This window comes from Ochlerotatus camptorhynchus, unplaced genomic scaffold (genome assembly GCF_037179485.1).
Source record: "Ochlerotatus camptorhynchus isolate MF236.1 unplaced genomic scaffold, CSIRO-AGI_Acam_v1.1 ptg000374l, whole genome shotgun sequence".
Lineage (NCBI taxonomy): Eukaryota > Metazoa > Arthropoda > Insecta > Diptera > Culicidae > Ochlerotatus > Ochlerotatus camptorhynchus.
In genome coordinates this window covers 2,670,632-2,686,921 of record NW_027040862.1, presented here as the reverse complement: position 1 = coordinate 2,686,921, position 16,290 = coordinate 2,670,632, and the positions used below count along the sequence as shown (strand labels likewise).

The window sequence follows — 16,290 nt, the reverse complement described above, 5'->3', positions numbered from 1 at the left end:
GGTTGAAGATCCAACAGGTGGAAGCGAGAGAAGGCGGGGCTGGGTTGGGAGATACTGTGCGAGATTGAGTTTAAGAGGATTGTGTGTATGCAGCGTTGAAGGACGAAGTCCACGGAAGATGGTTGGTGGGATGGGCTGTGGGGGCGGCGGCGGTGTGTAACATCATATTTCCAAAACCAAAATAAAAGGAAGTAAGAAGATGATCGGGGGGTCAGTCGATGGTGGATCCAGAATCACACCTAGGTCCTTAATTTGGTTGACGGGCTCAATTTCAGTGCATAACAAAACATACTTGAACATAGTAGTCTCTTTCTTGCACGAAAAAGAGATAACCGAGCATTTGGACGGGTTAACCTCCATATGATTCTGAATACACCAATCACCAAAAGCATTCAACTGACGTTGAAGGAAGCAACAGTCTTCAATTGAGTGAATTCGAAGGAAGAGGTGACACTCTAAGGAAGCCTTAGCGTGAAACTTTAAAGGCACAAATGTCAGCTTCCACAAAACATACAAATTTGAAATTGCTACTCCTTGTTTGCTGTGCTACTACAAACAAAGAGTAGCAATTTCAAATTTGTATGTTTTGTGGAAGCTGACATTTGTACCTTTGAAGTTTCACGCTAAGGCTTCCTTAGAGTATCACCAAGGTCATCTGCGTAAGTTAATCGTGGTCCCTCAATTACTAGATTCACGTCGCTCAAGTAAATCAGGAAAATAAGCGGTCCCAGGTGACTACTCTGGGGTATGCCGGACGTGACAGTGAACATACGGGACTGGTGATCACCAATGACAACAGTAAGATAGCGATCGGTGAGGTACGACTGAAACCAATCCGCAAAAGGCAGCCGTGGATACCAAGCCTGTCCAGTTTTGCGCTAGATATGCGGTGATTCAATTTATAGAAGGCTGCAGATAAGTCAGTGTAAATGACATCCATCTGAGCACGATCCGAAATACTGTTAGAGATGTAGGAAGTAAGGCACAGCAAGTTAGTGGCAGTGGAGCGACCAGCCATGAAACCATGCTGGTCGATACTAATATACGGCTTACAGTGAGCGATTAACGGTTCCATAGCAAATAGTTCAAACAGTTTAACAACAGCGCTAAGCGAAGTGATGCCACGGTAGTTGCCAACGTCCTGTTTGCTGCCTTTCTTGTGTACTGGAAACATGTGCGCTAGCTTCCAACAGGATGGGAACACGCCGACGTCCACGGACCGTTGAAAAACGTGCAGCAGAGCGGAGACAACAAACTGTCCAAGTGCGTTTTGAGGAACGCAGATGGAATTCCGGTAGGACCCGGATTGTACGACGACTTGAGTTTCGAGGAAGCCCTGGAAAACATCTCGGGATTAATATCAATTCTGCTTACAGTTTGGTCAGAGAGTGGTACGTAACTGGCAGCCAGTCGGGCATGGTCGTCACATTTTGATAAGAAATGGGCCGGGAACCCTTTACATAATCGTCGTGTTCTCATAATCAAATTTTCCTCAGAACAGCCAACAAATTCAACTCTGAACTAGCCTCATTTAACCATACAACATTTGTTCTACGATTCATGAGTTACGAATAGGGGGTATCCGAAAACTTCAACTAAAATTATCCGGGGAAATTGGCCGCCCCAAATTTTAAGCTATCCCTGTCGGCGAAATCAATAACTAATAACCTTGTCCGATAATTAAAAAAAAACTACCCATCTTTAAATTTTGTGGATATCCATTGTACCTTATCATCCGCAAAGAGATATCGTTAAATCGTTAAATCCGTCGGAAATCTTTGGCATACATAATAAAAAAAAAAAAAGCTCTAATACACGACGCCACTGAGACTATTCTTTACGTGACTAGAAATAGAATATTTTTTTTTACAGAATTTTTTGCGCATAATAACATGTAAACAAAGTAAACATTCGTTGACAATGTTTTACAATTATATATATTTTTTTAATTAATATTTTTTGTTTATAAACACATACAATTCCATGCCGTACTATAACGGAACTATCTACTATATACTTTCATCTTCAAGAGGATATGTTGGCCTAAATGCCCCTAATTTGGGCCCATACATAAATTCAGCAATCGACTAAATTTTCAATAGCGACCAAAAATATGAGTGGTGTTGAGTACTTGGCACTGATGAAGTCTACAAGTAGTAGACGAAATAGGCGTATCTGTCGAAAGATAAGCAATTATAACGGAATTAAAAGGAAATAAACCAACACACTCAAAGCTCTTCATAAAGGGATTCCGATAAGAGGTTCGACACATTCAAAAGATTCAAAAATATCCATTAGTACCGTCCCAATGACTAGATAAAATTGATAAATAGTAGATTTTTAGCGATGGACCCAATCTTAGATCCATAGGCCAACATTAGAGCCATTTCCCCTATCTATCGTATAAAATGTCCACTATAAGTCTGATATTTGACGTTAAGCATCTCCACCTATATAAAATTATTGTTCTACCACACCTTAAATGATATTTGAGAGGTTTATCGAGTACGGAAAAGATCATAAATATCGTCACGATTTTAGGGGGAGAACTGGGTTTCAAAGTCCATACAAAAATCGTTTAAAAGAGGGAAGGAAGACTTGAAAATGGGCCTTTTGCGTGACGTAACTTAACGTTTCCTATATAAAGAGTACTTTTTACCCTTCTTACAAAAAAGCATGGTGACCAGCAAATCCCGATTTGCAATTTCCGGGTATTTTCTCGGCATTTTGAAAATTTTCCCGGATTTGCGATCTACACTTAAACTAAGCATGAAACCAAATTCGATTGAGCCGAAGAGATTACTAGGTTAAATGGGTCATTACTAAGACTGCAGGATTTTTCCTGGATCTTGAACTTGGTTCTTCGTCCTAAGTCTTCAAAATTTACCTATGAACAAAACTTTACAGCCCTGTAACCCTGGATAAAAACAAGCATTTCCTTTCAAATCATGTCCCTTACCAGAGTTTTTTTCAGAACTTAAAAAAAAATTGAGATTTTTAATTTTTATTTTAACCATGCAAATCACCACAGGATTGTCTTAAATTTTTTTCTCAGAATTATTTATGAGTTCTTCTGTATTTTTTCAGAAAATTCATATTCAAGGTGCCCTTGAAATTATCCGCGGAATAAACTTAAAATTCTTCTCACAATTGAAATTGTGCCTCCATAATTCGATTTCCTTGGTATTTTTTTTTTTACGAATATTACAATCTTCTTCACAATCGCCATGGAATTTTTAACAGATCGTCTTCAAAAAATTACTCTGAACTCACACAATCTACTTGCAGTTTTAGTCAAAACTCGTTGAGAGTTCATCCCAAAGCACCGTAGGACATATTATCTGCAATAACTTGGTGTTATTTCTAGAATGAATACAAATATCTGGTTAAAATTGCTTTGGAAAACATTTCTAAAATTCTCTAAATAGCTCCTCAAAGTGACTGTATCCTGAAAATCCAGTCAAATGGCTTCGAATTCCCGGGGCTTTATCGGTTTTCTCTATTATCCGGGTCACTGGTCACTATGAAAAAAGGTTACATTTCACTGCCATGTCTCAGAAACCAGCCGGTATCTGCTTTGCCGACCAATTCATCGGGCAGCTATTTCGGTACCTTTGAGTAGACCAAACAATTAATCTAACCATGCGCATGCGTTAACCACACCACACACACTCCACAAAAGAAGATAACTCCGAAAATACGACTACTTTTCTAACAGGGCCTGTGTAAAAATAGTACTAATGAATTAAAAAATATATATTGCTGAAACGGTTTGTTGGATTGATTTGGTGTCTTCAACAAAGTTGTAGATATTATATTACACTGTAAAAAATTTCGTTTGTTTCAATGAAAAAAATTATATTTGTTATTAAAAAAGTTAATTTCTCAAAAAGTACATTTTTGAAAATTTTCGATTTAAACCTTTTGAACCAGATGAATCAGATGTAATGAATCCTAACTTTTCAATAGGGCCTGTGTAGAAAAGCGCTTATAAAATAAACATTTTAATACATTGCAAAAACGGCTTGCTTGATTGCTATGGTGTCTTCGAGAAAGTTGTGCAAAATTAAATTTCGATTCTTGAAAAAAATATACATGGTTAAAAAACATGTGTTTTTAATGAAAATGTAAAAGTCGTGAAATTTTCAAAAAACCATAACTTTTTTGAGTTTACTATCACCAAACTTTGCCAGTTAGTAGCAAACATTATGAGCTTCAATGAGGCTTAAAACGAAAATTTTCAAAAATGTACGATTTGAGAAATTAGTTTTTTTAATCATAAATATATTTTTTTTTTTCATTGATACAAACGAATTTTTTTACAGTGTATATTTTTTGCACAATTGTCAAAATGATATCTATTATTTTTATTATTTTTACACAGGCCCTTTTCAAAAAGTAGTCGTGATTCAATATGAAAAACTGAGAGCACAAAATGGCGCCTTTACTAAAAAGGAGCAACTGAGCAAAGTTTCAGCGTAATTGGAAATGATCGGGCAGGATCGATTAGCGATTCTTCGTGGAATGCCTCAAATAGCTTTACAGGGTGTCGACTCAAAGTCGAAAATAAAATTCCCTGACTTTCCCTGACTTTCCAGTCGGTTTTCAGAAATATTCCAGTCATCAAAACTTCGTTATTTTAACCTAAGAAGCTACAACGTGATGTGCTTTATTATACCGTAGTGTAAATTAAGGTTAGTTTAAAATGAGCAGCAGGGTAAGTTTTCGAAGATATCAAGAATAGCATACTCATGGCACGTACACTACAGAACATGATACTAATACAATTTTTACAGAACATATGATCGACTACCTACGAAGGATGTGAATAGGCCTAGGGCTATAAATACATATTCTAATATAATAATGAATAACTACTGCTCACAACTAGCCTCACTATTCATTACTAACTAAAAATAGGAATATTTAATCAATGTCACCAAGCTCTCAATTTGTGTTCATAATTTCACAGCCAAATAAAAATCAACCCGTAGACGATCCTTTCTCTTAACCTATAAATTATTGTAAAATAGCAGAGCAGTGATTATTCTTGCTTTGGCAACCGAACCTGAGGATGCACTGATCATGCATTAGTCAGTTTCGTACTCTCTGGAACTCCATATGACAACCACAGACATGGCAAAATAATTTAAGTTTAATTATCATTAACATTTTATTCTCTCAGTGAGTTCACATTACAACGAGAAATTGCAAGTTGAATATGTGTTGATTTTCATTTTCGGATTACTTTTAAAAATGTTTATCATTTGAGCAGAACAATTTTCTCCTGCAAACTCTCGGCTTCTTTTTGAGCATCTTGAGTTTTCGGAATCGAGAGCTTCTTTCATACGACGATCCTTGTCTACATGGAAAGCGAATGCGATTTTTCGAACTCGCTTAATAAGTTTATTCAAAATTTGTAAGTTTTCCAACCCGCCTGCATGAGTAACACCATCATAGATCTGACGTCGCGCTACGACTGAAGGCCCAAACGCAATATGGGCGGAAGCGGAACGGAAACGGAAAGTTTGACAATTGTCACAAATGACATCAAGTTGCCTAACCGCATTCGATTTGGCTTAGGATAGGATTGCGCTTGGGCCTTGACTCTTCCTCATGTTTTCAAAAATATATTCTGCATTTACCGAAAATCTCTGCATTGGCGTTGCCATGCGATAAGCAGCAAATCATTTTCACAAGCAACAATAGTTCTGAATACGCCGACCAATAACCTGTGCCAAAAAACGTCCAGTCGTTCCATTTTGCGATCTTATTGATCAAATGTGCATTTACCTGTGCAATATTGTTCAGATGATCAATATTAATGAACCTTTCCATAATGCCTCTAACCATTTGAGACATCGCGTTGCACAAAAAAGACACCATAGGGATGTTCGTCTGAAATTCGCATTGAAATGGCTCAACTTCGACAGCAACACCGACACGTTCAGACAACTACAGAGTTATAACATGTTATAACGGTTGTCAAATAATTGCAACACAGAAACCACCATCAAGATAAGATAAGATGTTATAAATCTGTAATCTGAACTTACCATAAGCCATCAGCAGCGAGTCATTCAAACCGTTTTTAACATCTTGGTAGGAGCTGACGTTTTGTCTTTCTGGACGCCTTGAATAAATTTTCGTATTTGTGGAGTAATTTTGATTGCCCTCTGCAGGGCTGGTAGCGATCACTGCTGTCAGAAATAGTGATTTTAGTGACCATGTTGAATAAATAAGTGACCAAATAGTGACTTAAAGTTGTAAAAATAGTGACTAAAAAGTGACCTAAGAGAAGGTACATCAAATAAATGTTTGATGTTTTAGACTTATTAAATTATTACTTCATAAACACTTATGTACGATATGAACCTTTAAAGCGACATATTCAATAGAAACTTTATAACCAAACCCACAGTATTAGTCACGGTGTCTATTAATTTAAAAATCTGGGGTTGGTTGGAAATGCTAACATGAAGCTTTAGTGTGATGATTTATTAGCTAGAGAATGATCTTTAGAAGAATGTAGGTGGATAGTTCCGTTAGAGTACGGCAGTATGAAAATTGAATAGAAGTTGAAAATGAGCGAAGGGCCATTAAAGCGACAGTTTTTCAAGATGACGCACATTTTTGCCTAGCCCGTACGATGTACGCGGGGACTTGAAGTATGTCTCCAAGTCCACAGGCAAAAATGTGCGTCATCTTGAAAAACTGTCGCTTTAATGGCCCTTCGCTCATTTTCAACTTCTATTCAATTTTCATACTGCCGTACTCTAACGGAACTATCCACCTACATTCTTCTAAAGATCATTCTCTAGCTAATAAATCATCACACTAAAGCTTCATGTTAGCATTTCCAACCAACTCTGAAAATCGTTAACTTCGCGTATGAAGTAACATAAAAAAAACACTTTGAATGTTAAAAATCTGGAAAACCAGGAATCTTCAAGGCATTTTTTGTTTCCCTAAAATACCTAGAAGTCTCAATTTAAAAAATTTCTTACTAAGGAAAATTTAAAGAAAATAATGAATTTTAAAATACAACCATTTATTTTTTCTCGATATTTTCATTCACACTTTGAACTTTTAAGATTCACAGTGGATTAATCTTCAGTAAGAAATAAATTTAAAAAAATAAATTTTTTTTTTTGGATTCTGAAGACCACTGTCTTTCTGTAACGTTTCCGAAATTTTTCTAAATTTATGGAACTTTTGTGCTCCCGAAATGTTCAGGGAATAAGAACGAAATAATTAATATATTTCTATGATTTTCACTGAAGTTCTCAAGATTTTTCTGAAGTTCATAAAACTTCCCTTAAATTATCGGCACTAATTTAAAACTTCTTCAATAGTCTAGACTTTCTTGGTGTCTAAACGATTACTGAATTTCTTTAAAGTTATCTAGACTACCCTGAATTTATCAGTATTTTTTAAGAATCCGCAACTTTACTGAAATTAATTGACGTGCCTTGTAGTTTCGACAATGTTCCTTAAGTATTATAACCATTATTAACACTCGCTTTTCCCTGAACTTATCTATGCTTACCTGCAGTTCTCTAAATTTGTTTAATAATCCAGCAAATTTTCTGATACATATTCATAATTCCCTGACGCTTCTGACGTTTTAGGATCAATCATAGAATTCTTGGAATACCCTATAATTCCACGGAACTCCTTGTAAGTTGCTGCAAATTTGCTGAAGTTAATGGGATTATTCTGAAGCTATCTGATCATCGATTTTACTTTACAACTGACGACATATTTGCATAGAAATCACGTTTCGGAAAAAAAATAATTTTGTGGTGAAATGTGCTTTTAAAGTGTAATGTTTTATATAAATATGTTCATTTAGAAAAAGATTTGTGATTGGAAGTGAAATTTGTGATTATAACTTAAAAAATTACCGGGAAGTTCCGAAAACAATATTGCAACCACTTGTTGGATCACTTTTTCTTCTGGGAAAAAGATGTGCCTGTGTGTGTGCAAAAATAAGAGTAAATTTAGTGGTGTGAATACAATCAACGTGCTGCATTTCTGTTAGTAAACAAACCGCTTTGCTCAAAATAAATTTTGTCTTGCATGCGTGTGTTTAAACCGTTTAAACAGACGTACCTAGCGTCATTCGTTTAAAATCGATCATAATATGGATGCAAAACGATAAACAGTTTAGTGTAGGACAACAAATTCCGAATATAAGCTAACGAAGATTTGCAGCTCAACCAATAAACGACTTATAACGAATGAATACGAAACAACCCAAAGAATCATGGAGACAGTTTTTATCGGTAAGTTATATTAAAGAGCTGATACATATTACGAACACGCTCAAATTCTGAGCACTTGTGTTTTTGTATGGGACGGATTTTGAAAAATTTTCTTTTAGGATGTCCATATTACGATAAGTCGTGAGTTTAAATACATTCTGAGCGGATCAGCAATATTTTAGGTAAAAAAGGTGTTTTTCAAAGGATGATTTTAACGCACTGTTCGGAATTTGAATCAATACGGAAAATCGCGCGATGATCAAGACGTTTCCGTCGGATTATGGAAACCGAAATGGCTCTTGATTTTGTTTTATGCCCTTATAGTATAAACCACCATCGCACTTCGTGAGTTGCCCCAATAGAACCCTTGCTTTTGGTTTGAATCAGTACAAATTCGTTCTATTATATAAAAAAAAAGAAGTATACATATTCATTTTCTTCCGAACTAAATAAACCACCATCACACTTTGTGAGTGGCCCCAACAGTATCCTTGCTGTTGGTCTAAATCGGGTCAAATCGGTTCTAATAATTATTTTATATTCAATCAAGTAAACCACCATCACACTTTGTGAGTGGCCCCAACAGCATCCTTGCTGTTGGTTTAAATCGGTTCAAACCGCTTATAATTAATTATTTTGGTCATTGATAAAATAAAATAAACCATCATCACACTTTGTGAGTGGCCCCAACAGTATCCTTATTGTTGGTTTAAATCGGTATACACACATCTAATAATGATCTACATCTCTAGACAGCCGGCTGTTTAGAGCATAAATCGAAAACACTTATAAATAACTACACAAAACAAAAGATCGCATCACTTATCAAGGTGAATCCTGATCCAACGAACCTAACCCACTAACAAAACCTCCTTCCTGTGACTTTTGTGGGATGCAGAGGTAAACACGGTCCCAAAACAACAAAAGTCACACACTAACATTCCTTCCCTCTCCCACCTGATTGCAAGGACGTGGCCGGTGACGTTATTGATCTTTAAAGGTAGGAGTCACTGGAACATGTACACTGAGAATGGCAGGTTACTCCCAAGCCCCATTCAGTTGATTCTTTGTACAATTTCACTGGTTCAGATCAATCACGGAGTGCAACTATCGATACGTGCAGTCAGACTAAGCTAAAAAAAGCTAAAAAGCTATTCTGAAGCTATCTGATCATCCTCGAAGTACTCGGAACTTCACTGAATATCATTTAACTATCTAGAAATATCTAAATTTAGTTCTCTGGAATTTCTAGAATATATCACTGCTTGCTAAAAGTTCTCGCTTTTTTATTAATGGAACTTCGTTTATGTTCTCTAACCAACTAAGCTAAATTTTCACATTTTTTAAGTTCTTGAAATCTCCATGATATAACACCCTTAAAATATTCTCACGTTTTCCGGATGTTCGGCTACCAGCCCTGCCTCTGAACAGCAGCACTATTTTCCAACCATCGGTGACCGCAAAACTTTAACGGGAATATGGTAGATCAAGAATACATCGTGATAAACGCTCGTCTTGCTGGTACATCTTTGAAGATATTGTAGATACCACGCAAATATTGGACAACATCCCAACTGATACTGCGAACACTATCCTTGAATGCATTATGTAAAATAAACAGCCCACAGCTTCCCAGATCTATCAGCTTCTCGCCACCTTTTTTTACCTCTAGCTTCAATTCACATTGGGCCCATCCATGGATACTTGCAGCAACCGGCAAGGGCGTCCATAAACGCAGCGAGTAGATCTGATGCCCGGGATCTTCCCAAAAACATTGACGTCATGCATTGATAAAATTTCAAAGATTGTTTTTATGAGTTCCACACATGATTTTTTGCAATGTGATCAACATAATTTTTTTTCCCTGGCCTACACTAAAATTCCCTGACATTCCCTGACTTTCCAGATCATAAATATAATTCCCTGACATTCCCTGACTTTCCAGGTTTTTCCAGGTAGTCGACACCCTGCTTTAGCGACGCATTAGTGCGGGTGGTCTAAATAGCGCAATGTAAGAGATAGAAGCGAGATATCGTATCTGCAGCCAATTAAACTGTCACCATAAGAGCAGCCAGTGGATGAAAACAATTCTGATTAGATTGTAGTATTCCTATCACCCAAAAAATAATACGACAATATTTTAATAAAATAAATAAATCTTGGATTGGATTAGCACTATGCATCATCGTTAACATATCTTAAGTATCGTTTGACTTCAATTCTTTTGTTTTTTCCTTGATTTACTACCGACGCCAGGTAGACAGCTCCCACACCTGGACCCTACCTATCGACCCATCAACTCATGGACCGAGGACTTCCCTTCCGATAGAAGGTGTGATCAGAGATTTTATGCCTTAGAAAATCCCGACGACGCTGACTGGGATTGAACCCAGACCCATTGCAGTGAGAGGTTATCACTACACCACCAGCGCCGCTAAACTTCAATTCTTACCAAGAACAACAATACATGATCTATTTGGCTTTTATTTCGATTCTAAAAGCTTCGTGGTTTATGTTATCTGGATCAACCGGAAGAAGAAAAAAACTATCTCTACCTTCCTCATCAGTTCTTACGTGAGAAGTGAAAGTGACGTCAACAATGTGCAAAGTGTCCTTTCAAATCCAATTTTTGAACTCCCGGTGTTTTTCCCGGTTATTGAAAAACAAAACCCTAACATCACATCTGCCTTAAACAAAAAAGACGTTCAAAAATAACCACTTATAGATAAGTTTTTTTTTCAACAGAATTGCTCTACAATATGTCTACTCTGTAGAAACATGTATGAGATGAGATTTGCATTAGCATGTTGATGATCTCCAAAATCTCATGGAAACAAAGAGTATCCTGCAAAAAATGAGCCTATCTGTTTTTTTGGTATGTCGGAAAAAGTATATATCAACCTGAGCAGGAGAAGCGCAGTATTAAAAGTTCTTCAAAGCTTCCTGGATTTTAGATCTTGATCTTCTATAAGCCAAACAACATTTTGTGGGATACAAATATATGTTACCAAAATATTTATCATTCGTCAAATTGGAGATATTTTACAGGTTAATCGAAATCTTGAAGCAGGTGAAGAGGGAAGTAAATGGGATCGAAGAAAATATCGTTGTGCTCAGAAAACGAAGCCCTTTCAGATGATGTACAGTACCTAACTGATACATTTGTCAAAATTAAAGAACCCAATTGAAGGTTTCACATTAGACCGAGGTTAGAGAAATACATTCCGACAATTCCAGGGCAGAAAAACATTTCTCCATTTCTTAATTAACCTTTCATCATGCGACCTAAACAAACAACCATAAGCAACCTTCTACCGTATTCAAAGTTGACTTCAAGTTGTATATCATAAAATTAATTTCACGACATCGACATCATCACCATCCAATCCATCGTGTGCGCCCTCGTTCTAAGAAGTTGATCTCTCCCACAATCACCCGCCCCCGCCCGCCTCTCCTGCTCCTCTGCGTCCACTCGTTGCGAACGTCTCCTAAGCTCGCTACACGTCCGACAGGCGGAAGAACGAGTGACGGAAAACCACCCGCATTGCCGCATTTCTCGAGGGAATCTCGCTCGGTCGTTCGGTTAGCAGAAGATCCAACCACACCCCCAACGGCCGTCTTCTCCACCACCGCCACCACCACCACCATCATCATCATCATCATCATCTTCATATCATCGTCTAGCGGCGGACGGAGGAGAGAGTAGGTACCACTGTGTCAAAACTCAAAACTGGATGGTGGCGATGATGGTGATGACGGTGCTACTATGGAGATGGTGGAGCATGAACGGTGGGTGGTGGAGACGGTCGCAATGTTGGTCGGATGGAAGCGCAAAAGCATCAAAAAATGAAATGCAAACATACGGTCGGTTGGTCGGTCGGTCGGATGGTAATAGAAGTAGGAAGGTAGAAGGTTGAAGAGCAAAAACGCGCCCATCGTCATCAGTCGTTTATTCGCGTCCGACGGTAACAGATGTGACCCAATGTGTCTCCCAAATAGGGTGCCCGTGCAACAATACACTACCAATCTGCTGCAAGACATAGACAACGGCAGTTTGAGTACATATTCCGACAACTGAACTGCGACTTGTGTGTAGTGGGTCCGCGTGCGAATTCGCGAGTGAACTCTAATTGAAATTGTTTCTGTGACCAGTTCATCGTCGTAATGGTGTTGATAAGCGAGCTGATAGTGGCTGCCCTGCTGGGGCTTGTAATCTATCGCTTCTATCGGTATCTGTTCGAGCGGCCTTCGCCAAACTTCCCACCTGGACCGCCGAGGCTGCCACTGCTGGGAGGATACCCGTTCCTGTTGGCCCTGAACTTCCGCCATCTGCACAAGGCCGCGGCCAAACTGTCCCAGCTGTACAAGAGCAAGCTGATCGGTCTCTATCTGGGACCGCTGCCGGCGGTCATCGTCAACGATTACGACACGGTCAAGGAGGTCCTGACCCGGTCGGATTTCGATGGACGTCCGGACCTGTTTATGGCGAGACTTCGCGACGAACACTTCCAGCGGAGAGGTTTGTTTTGATGTGTGATTTTTTTGTCGTTGAGGTTGAGATATTGTACGGCTTCTCGTTCTTACAACAGTACACCAAAATATGGTTATAGGTTATATCATTCGAGTTGAGTAACAGCTACCTACTGCTGGATTGTTCACACGAATTTTGATGAGTCGAAAACAATGTGAACCGTAGGTCGAACCATCAACAATATGGGTCAATTGAATGCATTCGGAATCGATTGAGCCCACTCTGGGGAACCGTTAAAATATTCAGTGCTAATGTGCCGCTGGCACTGGTCCAGAATATTGCATCGGTTACTACGGAGGCCCGAAGGAGTGACATTTTCCCTCACAAGTCATGTGCATCCCGGTGGAATCGAACACGTAATTGAAATGCGTACTGCTGATAAGCGAACATGATTTATTATGGGTGTTATCAAACTTGTTCTTGGGGTCAGCTGTGCAAAAAAAAAATCAACTGGAAGCCACAGTGAAACCTCCATGAGTCGGTAAAATTGTAATATATTATGGCTATAGTGGTTGAAATCGATACAATGAGCCTTTTTACAATCTCATCATACTTTTGAAAAAAATGTCAATTGTAATTTTTTCGACACGATCGGATTGCGCCGTTACCGTCATCGTGGTTATGAATACAGTACCTCCCCATTTTTGACAACACGTGATTTCTCGCATCACTTTTCAAATAGACCAATGTAACATATCCTGCATTTTGAGAAAATCGATGTTGAAGTTCGACAAATTATTTTAACTGTTTAGAAACAATACACTTTGCAATACTATTTTTAATGTAGTCAGTGAATAATAACGTTGAAAATTCAGTAGAAACGGTAAAACTCAAAATTTACTCACAAGATGTACATCGGATATGTGACATTGGGCGATTTTCTCAATGACATAATCAATGAGTGTTACATTGGACGTTTTGTTCTACATGATACTAGATTCTTTTTCACAGATTTCAGAGTAGAGTACCTAACTTTAGATTGGCCCCGCCTTTAGAAAATGAGCACCAATCATGTTAGGCAGTCCGAATGACCGAAGTAACAATCATGTACCCATCATTTCAAACTGTATATTGGACAATTTTTGACCAATGATTATCTTAAATAAATGAAAGTAAATTTGGATTGATGTTTTTGTATCACATACAATGATAGAAGAGCAATAGTTTGTATCGCTTAACTCGATTTGTTTACATTTGTTACTTAGGATATTTTTAAAAGTGACGCGAGATTTATGCTTTCTTTACTTTTTATAAAATCAATTGAACGCTAAATTTAATTTATGGCATTACCAAAATTTCTTATCTTAAGGGATCATATATGGATTGTAATGGATTAAAAATTATCCAGAAAGCATTGGTACAAAAGTAGGGAAGAACATAGCTCATGAAGTCGATTTGCCTTACACGAGAAGGTGCCGTATTACGGTGGTTAAATAAATTTTGTGGCTTTTTCCCGGTATTTCCCGCGTGCCCATCATCGCTGTTTCATATTAACATATACTGCCCATAGAAGCATAACTGTCCCATATGAATAAGAAATCAAGCAAAGATGGTGAGTATCGGCACTATATATAATGGTTAAAAGGAATACCCGCAGGAATTAATTTTCAGAATTTTTCAAATTTATTAAACTCCAAGATAGCATCAAACTGTCTAATTATGTTCCATAATGTATATAATTTAGCAGAGATAAACCAGCCAAGGGCTGAAACTCTCTTTGGTCAAGAAAAATAAACTAAACGTAGATAATTTAGTATGCATTAGTTCGATATTTTAATTTTGCGCATGCTAAAAAAATCCTAAGAATTGCTTGGTATAACGGCTTTCGCAGTCTTAATTTACTCTAAGGACTACGATTTAATCGTAGACTGAGAAGGCCGTTAAACCAAGCAATTACCCTCAAGTCCCAGTCAGCACCATCATTAGTTTTCTAAGAATCTTGAAGTATTTTGAAGTATTTCTTGGTTACATCCCAAGTAAAAATTTGAGTTTTATGAGGGTTCTGTAGAACATGATTTAGACTTGTAGAATGCTATAAAACCTCGATAAAGTTTGCAATGTTACTTGGGATGTAAAATTTTTTGGAGCCAAACGCTACTGGGCCGAGCGAGTCTGGAGTGAAGGTCAAGGTTCTGAAGAGATTTTGAGGAGAATTTCAGGGAGAAGAAGAAAGTTCCAAGAGAATCCCTAGAAAATATTCAAGGGCATTTAATTTTCATAATAGTTCGACCGGAATTCTAAGCAAATTTAAAATAATTCCGAAGAGAATTCCAAGGAAATTCAAAAAGATTCTCTCAAGGGCTTATTGGACAATATTTATGAAAACTTGGGGTTAATTCCAGAGACATGAGAATTCTCAGTATAATTCCTAGATGTATGTGGTTGGTTGGTTATCTTTGTTAAGGAGATTATTGTGATAAGAATTCCAAGAAAAATTATTAGGTAAACTTTATGGAAATTCTGAGAAGAATTCCATGGTTTAATAGTTCTAAAGCATACCAAGAGATTTGTGAGGAATTTTCCATAGGAATTTAAAAAAAAATGTACATGGATAGAAATTAAAGCAAATTGAATTTCAAGAGGAAACTCCTAACTCGAGACTGATGTTGAACAAAAATTCTAGGGAATGCCAGAGAGAATAATTAAATTGTTGACGGAAATTCTGAAACTAAATCTAAAGATATTTTAGCATGATCCTAAGGTAATCCTTAAGACAGTTCCAAAGATATGCTGAGACAAGTTCCAAAGAAATAGTTTAGTTAATTAAGACATTGAGAATTTTTCGAGATTCCGTTTTTATATTTTCTACAATAAAGACATTATTTTTCTCTACAACTTTGTCTCAGATGCCATTTCGATTAGAAGTGAAGTTTTCATGCTACGGTTTAGAAAAAAAAGGGTCAAATACGCGAGCCTTGAGCTAGCTCATGTGAGCATGCGCAATGTGTCGTGTGTTCGATTTGCGCTCTATCGTTGCGTCCGTGTATGGGATTTTTCGTTATATCTCTGAATTTGGATTTTTTTTAATGTGACCCCTAGTCAAGGGGTAGATTAGGCACAGCTTGGGCACGTCTATCGGCACAATCTTGTAGGCATTGGATTGTTCATTAAATAAAATGGGAGCACTGCTGGACAGCTGTCATTGAAGTTGTTCACAACATAACGTGCTATTTGACTGTGTATTTCAGAAACATACTCTAATGAAATATACTAGAGAAACTCAGACCAGCAATTAACTTCTCGGTACACATTTAAATTCACAATGAATGCTTTCGAGGACTGTCGATTGCTCTCGATGCCGGTCATAAGTCTTTCGCATACTATGCAAATGAAGTGTACTACGAACCGGTATGCAAGAACAATTTGGATGGATTGGATCATGCAGTGGTGGTGGTGGTTGGATACGGAAAACTCAAAGGAGAAGATTACTGGCTATTCAAGAGCTCCTGGTCCAACTACTGGGGCAACGATGGATATGCTTTAATGGTGGTG

At 37.6% G+C, this 16,290-nt stretch overlaps 2 protein-coding genes across 2 annotated transcripts in view; one reads left to right on the top strand and one right to left on the bottom strand.

Moving 5' to 3' along the window:
- LOC135710278 (uncharacterized) overlaps nucleotides 1–16,290 on the bottom strand; it is a 98,799-nt gene that overhangs the window by 40,475 nt on the left and 42,034 nt on the right. The window lies entirely within an intron of this gene.
- Nucleotides 12,199–16,290, top strand: part of LOC135710264 (uncharacterized) — a 47,144-nt gene continuing 43,052 nt past the window's right edge. Inside the window, exon 1 of the mRNA XM_065232783.1 lies at nucleotides 12,199–12,786. Within this exon, the coding sequence (XP_065088855.1) occupies nucleotides 12,432–12,786 (355 nt within the window). The 5' untranslated portion in view covers nucleotides 12,199–12,431. The remainder of the gene's footprint in view (nucleotides 12,787–16,290) is intronic.